Source organism: Astatotilapia calliptera, chromosome 16, assembly GCF_964374335.1.
Source record: "Astatotilapia calliptera chromosome 16, fAstCal68.1, whole genome shotgun sequence".
NCBI classification, from domain to species: domain Eukaryota; kingdom Metazoa; phylum Chordata; class Actinopteri; order Cichliformes; family Cichlidae; genus Astatotilapia; species Astatotilapia calliptera.
The window spans coordinates 36,714,516-36,729,757 of NC_137437.1; the positions used below are offsets into that span (position 1 = coordinate 36,714,516).

General features: G+C 44.3%; 1 protein-coding gene across 6 annotated transcripts; it reads left to right on the forward strand.

The window, feature by feature from the left end:
- Positions 1-33: 33 nt before the first annotated feature.
- Positions 34-14,228, forward strand: LOC113008027 (interferon alpha/beta receptor 2-like). Of its 6 annotated transcripts, none has more exons than XR_013902297.1 (7): positions 34-254; positions 5,233-5,365; positions 6,914-7,089; positions 7,614-7,765; positions 12,045-12,201; positions 12,359-13,119; positions 13,352-13,377. XR_013902297.1 is itself a non-coding variant. In XM_080290755.1 (7 exons), exons 1-7 carry the CDS (start codon positions 194-196, stop codon positions 13,311-13,313), a joined length of 816 nt encoding a protein of 271 aa, XP_080146881.1. In that variant the 5' UTR covers positions 34-193; the 3' UTR covers positions 13,314-14,228. The 6 variants fall into 6 exon arrangements, 5 of the variants coding, with proteins under 5 accessions (XP_080146881.1, XP_026000925.1, XP_026000926.1 ...); XM_080290755.1 differs by having other exon boundaries at positions 12,998-13,119; positions 13,299-14,228; XM_026145140.2 differs by having other exon boundaries at positions 12,998-13,119; positions 13,352-14,228.
- The last annotated feature ends 1,014 nt before the right edge of the window (positions 14,229-15,242 follow it).

Sequence of the window (15,242 nt, forward strand, 5' to 3'; positions counted from 1 at the left end):
GTGCTCTGTGATCAGGAGCTGGAGCTGTAGTGTGAGCAGGGAGGGACTTCTGTGGAAACAGAAACTCAGAGCTGTACAATAACACATGCCCCTGTGCTGCCCTCCCCTCCCTCTATAGGTTGTCCTCAGCCCCACAAACAGCTTATCAGCCGCCTTGAAGCAGTCTAACTTTGGCACAGTCCATGGACACACGATGGGGCTGTGGATGCTGCTGCTTCTGCATTTACATCTTGGTAATGCTCACTGGGGTGAAGGTGGGGGGTTACTGAAGCTTTCTGTTGTTTTCTCTGGTTTTTTACACCTTTGCATTGAAGTTTGTGTGTATTGGAGGAAAAGAGTGAGTGTGGATGTTAGCAGGAGAATTAATAATCATTCTTATTTCTACTGAAGCACTCATGGACTTACAGGAAATGTCTGATTTGAGCTCTCAGCAGGTTTACAGGGGTGTTGAATCTGTTTCTGGGGGAGTTCAAAGGAGGAGGGGGTCACAGGAAATCAGACTGGTAGTGAAGGAAAAACTGTGACAGTTTAAAAAATGACCTATTATATTAATAACATTTTAAATAACTAATTATCATTATTATTTGTTGTAAAATGTTACTTCTGGTTTCATTTCTCTTCACTTCCTTAAACTTGTAGAATGACTTTTGCTCATTTGCCAAAAGACTGACACAAAATCACAATATAAAAGTTGATAATGAAGTTTACTGACAGTAAAGTGATTTATTGCTCAGATTTTCTATAATATTATTGTTCTAAAGTCTCTGGACCTTGATAATGGTGCCATGAAGGTGCGATAAGTAAAACTTTCAGCTGGATCTTGAGGCTTGGGTTTGGTCCTTGTGCATTTCTGTTCTTAGGTTTTAAAGCAGCCTGTGTCGAGTTAATGTTCAGACACTGCTAAAGGAAGAATTTAGACACTTAAAGTAAAAGTTCTGAACTAATTTCAGATTATTTATATTGTCATAGATATCTTACAGTGTTACATGCTATAATACATGTCAGGTTTAGCTCCCTCCCTAGTCAGTGTAGGGATCTGGCTGTTAAGTGATGAGTATGAACCCTGAGCCAGGTTTATTAAGGCTGTTGTGTTTTTAACATGTTTTGTATTTTGTTCTATTTAATCTGAACAAGCCCCTAAAAACAGTCAGTGATCCCTGTCGGCCTCTCTCGGTTTTTATCACCACTGTTCATTTTAAAGCTCAGTTTTTAAACCCTTCTGATGTAGCTACAGCCCATGCAGCAGTATATTAATGACTAACCTCGTATTGTGGATGGATTATCTCAGTTGTTCTCCTGACTGAAGTTTGGTCCGTTTACAGCATCCTGCCATGCGATTGCATTTGTCTCTAACCATCAGGAACCCTCATGTTAACTTTTATCGAGTGGAAAAAAGTTAGCGTTCATCCTCCAGCTTCACTGTGTTTATGTTATGCTAACATAGCTGTGTAGCTAGCGATCACGTAGCACATCATTATATAGCAGCTAGCCCAACTTCAGTAACCCTACAAACGTCACTGCTGTTTAGTTTTCTGTCTTCATTTATGTTGGAAGTGATAGCAGAGCTGTACGTTTGAATTTTTCAGAAATCTCTCAGTCAGAACATGCTATATCATGTTTAGGTGGAAGCCATCCATCCATCCATCCATCCATCCATCCATTTTCATCCGCTTTGTCCGGGGCCGGGTCGCGGGGGCAGCAGCCTAAGCAAAGAGGCCCAGACCTCCCTCTCCCCAGCCACCTCCTCCAGCTTATCCGGGGAAATACCAAGGCGTTCCCAGGCCAGCCGAGAGATATAATCTCTCCAGTGTGTCCTGGGTCTGCCCCGGGGCCTCCTCCCGGTGGGACATGCCTGGAACACCTCACCCAGGAGGCGCCCAGGGGGCATCGTTGTCAGATGCCCGAACCACCTCAGCTGGCTCCTTTCGATGTGGAGCAGCAGCTGCTCTACTCTGAGCCCCTCCCGGATGGCCGAACTTCTCACCCTATCTCTAAGGGAGAGGCCAGCCACCCTTCGGAGGAAGCTCATTTCTGCCGCTTGTATCCGCGATCTCGTTCTTTCGGTCACTACCCACAGCTCGTGGCCATAGGTGAGGGTAGGGACGTAGATCAGTTTAGGTGGAAGCTAGCGAGCTAACTTCCTGCTAACTTCTAACTCTGTTAAATATAATAAATCCTGTTTTTATGGATGTTAAACTTAATTGTTACACCTGGTAAAGCAGCAACGCTGATCATTTTATTTAAAGATGAAAGAATTTAGATAGTTTGTAACTCTCAGTGATGCTGCAGTGTTCGTTTGACTTTGGGACCTGAAGTGGAGTTTGGACCCGGAAACAGCTAATGATGTCAGACTCAAAGAGCGGATACTGGCCACACAGGAAGTCATCGCACTTTGTAGCTGATGATTGGCCACTAGCGGACGTTGCAAGCTCTGGTTGCCTAGGTAACCATCTAAACTACTGAACATACCTTCATGTTAGTCACTGTTCTTTGGTCCAAGGGGAAAAGTTTATCTCTGGGACACGCCCACTGGGTCAGTAACAGCAGTCAACTTACTGCTAACCGCTGTCACAGAACCGCAAACCATAAAGAAAAGGTCCATGATCCAGATAAAGCAAACAGTCTCTGAACAGCAGGAGGTTAGCTACGCACTGCTAATCGGCACGCAAAGAGCCACCCATCTGATTTACTCCTGAACATAAACGGCAGACTCGTCCTTTTCCTTACTTTTAGTCTGGCTCGGTGTAAGTGATCCCTGAATTAGTCACCTGGAACGTCACTACCTGTGACGAAACGCTGACTCTGCTGTCATGTGTATGTCTTTCTTCCAACAGCCTGCACTGCATTTATGTAGTAGCCACTTGTCTGTGGCTCAGGTAAGTTTCGTTTCCCTCTCAGTCTGTACTGAAGTGCTCTTTGCTGTAGGTCTCTGAACAGTCACAGCCTTTTATAGCGGTGACTCTGTGATTGAAGTGCAGAATCTCAGCTTTACTTCACGGGATTGAACAGGAATATTACTCACTTAGTTGAGAGACTACAGACATTTCTTTGCACAGTTTCTGATTTTCAGGAGATCAAATGGAGCTGCTGTTTCTCTGTAAATGAAGCGGGTGAAAGGTCTGGAGGTGATCCAACTGTCCACATTCCCATTTGGAAGCTCTTTTTGTAAACCCACCCTTCCCAAACCTGGAGGTTTAATCGTGATCATTTTGAATAAAGGCTGAAGGTGAGTGACAGAGTCCACTTGTCCAAAGTAGGCCAAAAGGCAGGTCAGAGCAGCTTTGAGTGAAACATCCGTCGTCTCCTGTGGATGTCTTTAAAGAACTAAAGAACACTGTCATGATCCAAGCACATCATACAGACACCTCACAGACACACTGTGATGTATTCCCATCATGAAGATGTTTCCTCATCATCATCTTGATGCTTTGAACCCAGATGTGACAAACGAGCAGGTAGATCTGCTCTACCGTATCAATTTCAAAATTCTCTTGCTTACTTTTAAAATTTTCAATCGGCTCCCAGGTATCTATCCGATCGCCTCCATTTGTAGATCTTCCAATCAAATGCTCCTGACCCAACCAAGGTCTCGTCTGAAGTCCAGAGGAGGTCAGGCCTTTGCTGTCGTAGCTCCCAGCCTCTGGAATAACATCCCTCCCTATATTCGTTCCTCCGAGTCCATCCAGTCTTTAAATTGCGTCTTAAAACGTGTTATTGTAGTTTGGCTTTTGATTCAAACTAGTTTCGTGGCTAGTTATGCTGTCAAAGGAGCTTGCAAAGAAAAGCGTCTGGCAAGCTCCTTTGACTACGATGACCTGGATGACTGAGAACCTTCACAGACGGCTAGTTATGCTGTTTACCTTATTGTTTCTTGTCCTCCTTCTAACTGTTTTTATTCTGTCTTATGCTATTGCTCTGACCGACTGTGAAGCACTTTGGTCAACTTAGTTGTATTATTAAGTGCTATAGAAATACATTTTGATTTGATTTGATGTGAGACCTGCGAGGACAGAGGGACGATGCAGTTGTCAATCAAATGTAGCTCCGCCCTAAACCCTCCCTGTTTTCAGGTCCCTTCTTACTCCAATGAGACCATCTTTTTTGAGTTGGAGGCTTATGTCTCACAGACCTCTATGCAATCAGACTTCATTTCACAGCCAGAGGAGTCGGCCCCTGCTGGACATTAGAGCTTTAAGCTTTTCTATTTCCGACTTCTAAACTAGTTTTGTGAAAAGTTCCTGCAGATTCAGCTTCCCTACATTTCTCACCCACATTTATGATTTCAGCTCCAAAGTGTCAGGATGGTGATAGCGAACAGCTTTAAAGCATTAATTTCTCCGATCACGCTGGGTTATTCCAGCTTTCACATGTGAATAAATATCTGACCATTCAGGTCACTGCGTTTGGCCACACTTGCTCTCGTAGCTCAAGTCACACAAAGTTATAAACAGTAAATAATCCTGCATCCCTCAGATTCACAGCTAGCTGCTGCTGCGGGTCAGTCGGCTCTCTGAATCAGTACTCTGCCTCCTCAGATGTGGTCACAACTCTAATAAACAGGAGCTCAATCCTGAAACCCGTCCCAAGGCTTCGACTCGGGGATCAGAATAGGAAATCCTCCCTGCTGCCGCCTGCTCCTGAGCATCGGACAAACCAGAATCTCTGTTTCTTCCTTTTTGTGTTCAGGAACATCAGGACGAGCTCATCGTTTCATGCTAACATTACAGACAAGTTCACATCTGAAAAATTCTGAATTTTGAGTCAGTCTGTGTGTAAAGGCCTACGATAACAGGAGTCTTCCTCACGTTGAGTCTTCCTCACTTGACTGGATGTTGTAAGGGGGGTTTTCTTCACCATGGAAAGGATCCTGGGATCATCCCCCTCTGTCTCCTGTGGATGTCCACGATCTTGTCTTTGTTCTCTCTGTGGACCAAACTGTTAATGAGTCCTCAGCAAATGGTCCCTCGCACTATTGGATGGATGAGTTTTGTTTTTGAAGAAACAAAGATATATCCACTCCTGTGTAAGAAACAGTGTTAAGTACATTATCCTGTTATAAAATAGTGGATTATTCCACTCCGTGAAGTAAAGCTGAGAGTTTGTACTTCAAATGCGTTTTGAGAGGTTCATTTTAAATCTGCAGAGCCGAAACTGTGTGAGTACAAACACTTCCTGTCTAAGCATACAGGAGGATTATTTTAAAACTTTTTTATATCCTCTTCCTTTCTGTAGCGACGGGCATTTCCCTTTCTGCACCCTCCAGCGTTTCCATCTCTTCCATCAACTTGGAACACACACTCAGCTTCCAGCCGGGCCCTCAGACCCCCTCTGACGCCCAATTCATGGTAGAAGTCGTCCGCTCCAGGTATTCAGAAAATCTGATCAGAAATTTAAGCTGTCTCAAACAAAACCGATTCAGATTCAGAGTGTCAGGCTAAATTTAAAGGCTTTCACTGGTCTTTTTAATAGAGCAGCTTGGACAGATCGCTTGGTCTTGTTTGACACGGCAGAGCAGTGATTAGTGATTAGTACTATCACAGCACAAAGGTTAAAACCAGCCAGTGTCTCCTGACTAACCTCGTATTGTGGATGGATTATCTCAGTTGTTCTCCTGACTGAAGTTTGGTCCGTTTACAGCATCCTGCCATGCGATTGCATTTGTCCCTAACCATCAGGAACCCTCATGTTAACTTTTATCGAGTGGAAAAAAGTTAGCGTTCATCCTCCAGCTTCACTGTGTTTATGCTAGGCTAACATAGCTGTGTTGCTAGCGATCACGTAGCACATCATTATATAGCAGCTAGCCCAACTTCAGTAACCCTGCAAACGTCACTGCTGTTTAGTTTTCTGTCTTCATTTATGTTGGAAGTGATAACAGAGCTGTACGTTTGAATTTTTCAGAAATCTCTCAGTCAGAACATGCTATATCATGTTTAGGTGGAAGCTAGCGAGCGAACTTCCTGGTAACTTCTAACTCTGTTAAACGTAATAAATCCTGTTTTCATGGATGTTAAACTTAATTGTTACACCTGGTAAAGCAGCAACACTGATAATTTTATTTAAAGATGAAAGATTTTAGACAGTTTGTAACTCTCGGTGATGCCGCAGTGTTCGTTTGACTTTGGGACCTGAAGCGGAGTTTAGGACCCAGATTACTCCGTGAGGCCCCTTGACTACAGTTGCCGTAACCCCCTGATAGTTCATCAAGCGGTGCGGCTTCATCTTGTACCAAAGTTGTTGTAAAACATTTTTAACAGATTTTTGAGCGCCGTGTACGTCATGAAATCGGTTCCAGGTCAGTAAGCACAACCAGAGTTCATACATAAGGAGCACTGATGATTTTTGAGAAATTTAAAGGATTTTAAGTGCGCCTTATGGTGCGGAAAATACAGTACATCAGAGACTGTGTGGTTAGCTTTGTAGTCAGAAATGTAAAAACGGCGCCTGGGAATGACTCAAGTCGATATTCTAGTGATGATGTCCCAGAAACAGAAGCAGTTTCTGTGTTATAACATGAATTCTTCACTGTACTCTTGGTTTCTCAGTCCCTGAGGTTTGGCACCTCCTGGGCTGAAGGTGCTTCTTACTATAACGTCAGGTCACAATAATGTCAGTAAAGTTAATTTCAGCCTCGTTTGATCCTGAATGATATCTCCTGTGTTTGTTGCTTATTTAGCTCCTTTGTTCAGTAAGTTTCATGTTTCATTTCTGTTTCTGAGGCACCTCTAAATACAGAGTCAGCACTTTCCTTTCTGAGTAAATGTAAACTTTCATATTTATTTGAAGGCAGATGTGAGGTTATTTATTGTGGATGACGCACACGCCCACAGCTTCATTCATCTGTGAAAGGTTTATTTCACAGGATGACACAGTAATCTGTCTGTCTTTGTGTTTTGTTTTCTTCGACATGAAGAAAGCAGTTGTGGAAGCCGGTGCCGGCTTGCGTGGCACTGAGGGCGGGACAAACATGTGACCTGACCAGAGCCTTCAAGGACCCGTTCGACCACTACGTAGCTCGTGTCCAGGCCTTCACGGCCACCCAGAGGTCCAGCTGGACGGTATCGGACAGCTTCCTGCCGCTGTCAGACAGTGAGGCACTTTAACACGTTTCATTACCAGTTTTATGATGAAAGCATGAGCGTGTGATGGAGAGCCAACACAGCACACTTGTACCTATTATTATGTCATATTTGTTGTAACCTTACAGCAGTGTAAAACGATAACTCCTATTAACACAGGTTACATCAGTAACTCCACCCACCATCTTGCATTTAACACCACAAACATCATATTTTTCTGGTTTTGTGGTTGTTTTATCAAAGCTCGCCCTGAGCCAGGATACGTCGCCGTATCCACGTCATGTGACTGTTCGTGCCATCACCTGTACATTCCTAATGATTTACCTTCATCTTCTTCTAATCCTGCTCACAGCTTCGTTAAACAGATGTTACACGGTCCCATGACGTTTTCCTTTGAGAACAGTTTCCCTGGTTAGAAATCTCTTCAGGGTTTTTCTGCTGACAGAAACTAAAATCATCGCCTGTGTTTGTGTCGCTGTACTGATTTGTGTCCAGTCTCCTTCCAGCTGACTGAATTTCTTCTTTTTTCTGTAGCTGTGATTGGACCTCCTGACATTGCGGTGTCTGGATGTGGGAACTGTTTAATCCTGCACCTCACACTTCCTGAAGTCTTGGCGAGCGAGCACCTGAAGGACAGCCACACAGACTTAGTCTTCCACGTACGACGAACCCGCGACGGAGCGGAGGTATGTCGGCCGTACACTCAGGCTACGCCCACCAGCACTCGGGTGTTTTTTGAAAAGGGGGTTTCCCCCGTTACCCCCAAGAACTGCTTTAAACATGAAAACACAAAATACGAGAAAAGTCAGGTGGATATTTAAACCTAACGGTACAAGAATGCAGACAAACCAGAAGCTGCCCCACCATCATAAAACCAGATAAATGTACACTTGTTTGTCTTCTTTCAGTTTTTCTGTAACCCAGGACCCCATTTACATGTGGACAAAAGGCCAAACACACAAAGACTGAGACTTTTCTAAAACAACCTACAAACTCTGCCTGTTGTTTTAGATTATCTTGTAGATTTTGTGTGTGTGGACACAAAGGTGTCCCTCAGAAAGTTCCTTACATGTTGATCCAGTTATACAAGCTTTTCTTTAATGAGTGAATCTTGGCTTTTATTTTATAAGTAAATCTTGTTTTTTTTTGTTGGTATAAAATAACTTTTCTGATTAAAGAGAATTCAGGGATATTTAAGTTTTGTAAATCATCGCAGTGTTCAGAAACTAAAAGTGTTTAAAACACAAATTGAAATCTAAAATCATTTTGTGACTCGTTCAACGATAAATGAAAACAAATGAATGAACATGTCAAACACGTCTTTTCATCAGGATTTGAGTTTTGAAGCAACATTTATTCAGATTACAGTCTTTACTTGTGCCGCTGCAAATACAACAAATATTTTACCAACACAATAATTTTACGACTAAACTTTCGGAGCGCTTCGGTTGTCTCGGCGCCGTCACACTGGTAATCTGAGTTCTGCAAACATGCGTGCGTTTAAACGGTACTTCCTGTCTTCCTCCTGTGGCTACACCCACAGGGGTTTGCATGTGGTTGTGTTTTTGGTGTACTCGACAGTACAAAGTTCCTGCACACGTCTGTGAAGGACTACATTTCCAGATTTTTATTAGTACTTCTCTCGCTTTGACTTATTACAAGGAAATGTTTTATGATCTTGTGAAGTTCTCATGGTTCATTCAAATGTAGGTTTTTGTTCTTGGTCATCATCATGTAAGACGACACAGTTTTCCATGGAGAGCAAACTTTCCTACATTTCAGCCCTGCTGTTAATAAACGGTGAGGCTCAACATTTACTCTTCCACCTTAAACAGGAGCTGACCTCATCCACGCTCCTTTAGCAGCACTTCTGTGTTTTGTGGAAAATTTGAACTTTTTGATGCTGAGACGAACCAGCCGCAGAGCCTCGGATCCTCCCGCGTCACGCACACCTGCGTGTTGTAACGGAGGCCGTTTACATGCTGTGAAACTCTGAGCCGTGTGGAATACCAAGAAATCACAACGGCAAACCCACACAGCAGCTCGTCTGAAAGCTCGCTACGATTATTAAGCACCTCGCGGCTTGGAGAGGCGCCGCTGACGTTTTTCACTCTGTGGTTTTTGGCAGCGTCTTCCTCTCCCCAGCTCACATCTGCCTGTGTTCGAGGAAACGCTGAGCTTCAAGAGAAGAGGGTCAGTCATCTCTGCGAGCTGGAACATGTCGGCTGGAGGAGATTAAACACACATGATTGACAGATTCTTCCTCAATAAGCAGGACCTGAAAGTCCCATTGAAAGTTACAGAAAAATCCCCCGCTTACATGTCCTGGTAGGCAGGATTCATTCACTTTGTGGAGGTCAGCTGATACCCCCTGATCGGGGTCAGGAGTTAAGCAGGTGAGACAGCGTCTGGAGGTTTGGGCTGCAGGTGTAGAGCTGATTTATAGCCTGTATCACATTTACACAGGAGGCGCTAACACAAAGAGCACGTTCACACGCCCCAAAATACATCTGTGACCAAAATAAGCATAATAAACAAAAACCTAAACAAAACGTTATTATGAAGATGAATATATTCCTATTTGTAGCAGTAATAGTGATGTTTCTGCACAATCAATAAGAGTCGAGCTGGACAGCACATCTGTGGCCACGCCCACACATGTGATTAATACTCTGGGTGCTTTAAGTGCAACCACTTACTGTCTAATTGTCCTCGTCCACGTGGAAACGCAGAAGTGTTGGCCAATCAGAAGCCTACATCAAAAACATGGCGCACGGTCTGGTGTCAAAAAAGGAAGTAAAGGTGCGCACGAGGCACGACAAGCAGCTTTCAAAAGCTCCGCTTTCACACATAGCTTTCCAAACCATCTTATATTTATGGGGAAAATAAGACATTTACAACAAAAATGGCAAATTTTCAGTACAAATGTGAAACGTTTATGAGAAAAACAATAAACTCTTCAGTATGTTGGAAAATGTGTCGTATCCTGCAGATTGTAGCAGAGCAACAAACTAACAACTATTCTGGCTTTGATCAAATACTTATTACAAATAAAACTTTAATGTACGACTTCACAGTATTTCCTGTAAAACTAGGATGAAAATAATTCACATATTGAGCTAAAATCCACTAAAACAACACTTAATGTCTTCTTCACAAGAAAAATAAATGCAGTTCAAAGCAGTTGTAGCAAAAACACAGTAAATACATAACAAACATTAAAGAAAAACAGTTATTTTGAGGGTTTTGGTGAAAAAACAACTTTTTCCACCACAGTCTCAGTCGGCTCATTATCTTCTGATTGTTGCTGCTGGATGTGAGTCCTCTCGTTCTCTGTGTCCCTTTTGTGGAAAAACTTCTTGGTTATGTTTAATCAAGAAGTCGTATGTGGTTACGTTTATAAAATTATAGTGATTTGTTGTTGCTGTCTTCATGGGTACTTAAAGGTTTAAAGCTCATTAAACCAGGAGGAGATGGTGCCGTCACCGAGATGATCAGCCCACCAGCGGCTGGGCGAAGGCGGGACACGACCTCCTTAACCTCGATACTCACTAATGCTCAGCTTTGACAGCTGGCAATAACTGCACAAACACAGAATACGAGCGACTTAACGAGCTGCAACAGCAGCTTACTGAAAATATCCCTGTGATGGAACTTTATGAATCGATCACGAGCCACACGACTTTCATCACATTTATGTCCGAGTACACAAAATGAACATTTTCTGCTGAAGTCGACATCATGAGTCCAGGATGGAGTCGTGTCACACTTTCACATTATGAGTAGTGAGTCCATCCTCAGTGACCCCGAACTCTCTAAAATGTTCAGGTGTGAACACAGTTTGTCCAGCAAATCCACGTCTCACCTGTGTGGACTTTTATGTGACGCACACACATATACAGTACTGTGCAAAGGTTTTAGGCAGGTGAGAGAAACTGCTGTAAACAAAGAATGCTTTCAAAAATCAAAGAGTTAATCATTTATTTTTATCAGTCAGTGAATGAACAAAAGAGAAATCTAAACCCCATCGGTGTTTGGTGGGACCCCTTTGCCTTCTTCTAGGCACACTTGCACACCGTTTCTCAGCTGGTAGGTTGATCAAACACCTCAGAGATATAAGCACAGACCTGTGGATGTGGGCTTCCTCACAGCTTTCTGTCTCTGATCCCAGACATATATGAGTCCACACAGGGCCACCTCTGGCCCAGATGTTTCTGCGCTCTGTAGCTCCTCATGTTAGCGGCTCAGTGCGTCGTTCTGCTTTGCTTCCTGTTCTGATCAGCTGCTGAGCTGCAGCTCTTCCTGTCTTTGGAAAAATAAAATCACGGTTGTAACACAGGAAGTGATGCACTGTACAAAGTACAAAGCACAGTGCATCTGCACCAGTTTGTTTGGAATGACAAGAAATGGAGGAAAGAGCGCCACCTGGAGGAACTAGTGGAGAAGCTACAGGTCAGGTAACTACATAACATAAACCTGCCTGCAGAGAATCAGAAATCTGTGAAGGTTTGGTCGAAGGTTTAAAAGCTTCCTGACCTGCAGGTTTTCCCGTATTGTCAGTTTCCTCCTTCTGTGTTGGATCAGGCTCTCCTTTTCTAACGTGCTGCGCTTCTTTGCCTCTGCATGTGTTTTTAAAAAGCCCACAAACCAGAACATTCAGTCTTCACCTTGTCCAGCTTTTCACCAGCTGTGTTCATGTGCACGTGTTTAAGCTCAGGTCCACAAACAGTTTGTGGACACGTTGGAGAACACTCTGATTTTGGTGGCCGTGAAGCTGAGCATCAGGACTTTTCACAGTGAATCATCCACACCACACAGCAGCAGATCCATGACCAACCTTTGATGGGGGATCTCAGGGTTGGCTGAAGCGTGGTCCATTTTCAGCATCTTCTTCCTGTCACATGATAACGTTTGTTTGCGCCTGTCGGACCGTCAGTATGAACTTTGTCTGTTTGTGTGTTTCAGTTCACGCTGCATATGCCCTACTCTGAGGAGACTGTGATCAGCTACCTGCAGACAGGTGTGGAGTACTGTGTGACCGCCTCCGTCAAGCCGCACTTCTCCAAAGCCATCCCGAGTGAAGCTCAGTGTGCCTTCACCAGCCCCCCACCCAGAAACTCACGTATGTGTGGCTGCAGACTTGCTCTCCTGCTTAATGTCATTTCAGTTTAGTGAGCTAAAAGACGACAGCTCTAATTTTATCTTGTTTTGATGTATAAACAGCTGAATTAACCCACTTTACTGTTTATCACAGAGTTCTTCTTCTCTTGCTTCTGTAGTACGTCACAGAGGGGGTCAAAGCCCCGCCCACCAGAGCATGAGACCCAATTGGAAAGAAAGTTGGATTAAAGAGGGGAGGAGTTAGGACAGCTAGTTTCAGGGTCTGGTATAAGATGAAGGAGGAGTCCAGAAGTCCAGACACGAGCCGATGCTTATTACAAGTTTATGATGGCGCTAAAGCTGACCTGATTGTCCACGGTGTGACAGGAAGACTCTGTCCACACGCTGCTGTAGCTTATTTGGAGTCTGGTGATAAAGAAATCCTGTTTGTGCCACAAAATCATGTTTGATAAGTTAGAATATTTATTGAATGTCAATGTTCTCACTGCTCAGAGACACAAGGAAACTCCAGAGTGTCAGTTTTGAATTGAATGTAGTATGTAAGACGCACCTCTGTGATTAGCCTAGCTCTTCTTTTCACATGATGTCACATTCGTGCGTCCGGCACAGCCAATGGGAGCTCGGTTTTATTACCGTGTATGGACACATGCGTGTTCACAGACCTCACGCCCTGATGAAGGCACATGGACCGTGTTCGAAGACTGAAAGAGGAACCTGGTTTCAGAGCGAGCACTTCCTCTCAGGCATGTAAATGTGCAGGTGGAAGTCTAACACCTGCACCCTGGTCTCTTCCTCAGTGTACATGCTGGTGGTGCTGCTGGGGGCCTTCTGCGCGCTGGTGTTCCTCCTCATGGCGTTGGTCGCCTACGGCAGCCGGCTGACCTTCAGTGTGCTGAAAACGAGACTTCCCAAATCTCTGGTAACAGCGACTAATCGATCAGATTTAACCAGTTTATCAATCATCTGATGACACAAACTACGTTTGATGCAGTCCACAGGAAGTCACATGACACAGTGTGGGATCAGTGTTTCGCCTCTGCTGCTGTTGTTAACGGTGTTTTTATTTAAATGCTGGTGTCTGCATGTACTCGTGGTCAGAGCTGCTGTGACTGAGCAGAGGTCAGAGTAAACGGTCCCGCCCTCTCTTCCAGTCGTACGTCATCCTCTACCGGCGAGGAAGCGCTCCACCCGGACTCTCGCCTCAGAGCTCACATGACGACGGCTCGTCTGACCGCCTGAAGAGGAGCCACTCGGAGAAGTCTGTTTAGGTGGAGCCGGCGGAGCGGGTGTGGGGCTTCAGGTGTAATGATGTGTAACAAGTATTTTATGGATGATGTCGGTTGGCATCTGTTACACCACCGCAGTGGATTCTGGATCAAACAAACTTTGGTTCAGTGGGCTGAACAAGCTCAGATCATTTTAACTCTGCCACCTATTCTTAATATTTGTATAAAAGTCCTGCTCTGTTTGCTCTGAGCCTGAAAATGGGGCGCGTGTATAAAAATGTCAAACTCCTGAACAGCTGATGCAGTCCTTCAGTCTCACCTGGACTGATTGAGTTCAGATGGTCATCGTCGCTGAGCTGACACGGTTTCCCACAGGGACACGTCCCACAACAGGTCGTTCCCATCTTTGTCGGACCTGTGACGATGTAATCCTGACAATAGCGTCTCCTGTGAATCTGAATAACGTCTGTGTCTATATTTTTATAACCTGGAGCTCTTCTTCATCCCATTAATCGAGACAGGAAGTGAAATTTTCATAAAATCTCGGTGTCGTTACTGTAAGTTTATATGTGAAGCGTTACTGTGAAGTGTTCCTGTATTTCCTGCTTTCTGTGCTAAATAAGCAGACCCATGCTTTTCATTTAAAGTCAAGTTTATCTGGTTTGCAGGGGAGTGAAGGGTGGATGCCTGTGCAGCCATCTCCACCCATATTTGGAGTGAACTTTGAATGCGATGATTTTTCTTTGATTGTTTTCTTGACTTGTCTTTCTTTCATTTTTAAATAAAGCAAACTGAACTCTGAGAGTCTGATGTGAGGGTTTGTGGATGATGCTGTATTAATCACACTTTGGACTCACCTGTTTAAAGCAGGTGAGGACGAGCTTCCACACACTGAGATCAAATCCCTCGAGGTCACAGGTCAACCTTTGTGAACATAACCTAGAATCATCACATTTATACCTCCGGTGCATCTAATGGGAGGCTGCCTGTATCTTTTAAAGTGCTCTTGAGCAACAGTTCTTCAGCTTTCTGGAGCTCCTCTTTGGACATTTGCACAGTCTGAAAAAAGACTAGACGAAAGGAACAGATATTTCCTGAATGTATGTTTGCCATCCATCCATCATCCATCTTCTTCCGCTTTATCCGGGGCCGGGTCTCGGGGGCAGCAGCCCAAGCACAGAAGCCCAGACCTCCCTCTCCCCAGCCACCTCCTCCAGCTTATCCGGGGGAACACCAAGGCGTTCCCAGGCCAGCCGAGAGGGCCTGGGTCTGCCCCGGGGCCTCCGCCCGGTGGGACATGCCCAGAAAACCTCACCCAGGAGGCGCCCAGGAGGCATCCTGGTCAGATGCCCGAACCACCTCAGCTGACTCCTTTCAATGTGGAGGAGCAGCGGCTCTGCTCTGAGCCCCTCCCGGATGGCCGAACTCCTCACCCTATCTTTAAGGTGTATGTTGTTTGTATTTATTGTTGTATTTGTATTTTTGTAGGTTTGCATTTTAAAGGAAATACGATACGACTTTATTGATCCCATGGAGGAGAAGTTTGTGCATTGCCACAGCTCAGGTACAGATAGCAGAAGAACACAAAGAGTATACCAAGAATAGAAAGTCAAGAAATACAAAGTAAATAAGATAATACACAATATCCGGCTCTAGACTAACTTTTTGTGCGCCTAACCTTACAAACTAACCCATAATAGCTGTCCATACAGACAGTATTGATTTGTAAATGATTAACTATCAATCCTCTCGACACAAAGTTCTTTATTTGGAGCACATTTCTACCAGAAAGCCCAGTTACTGAAAAAGTTCTTGT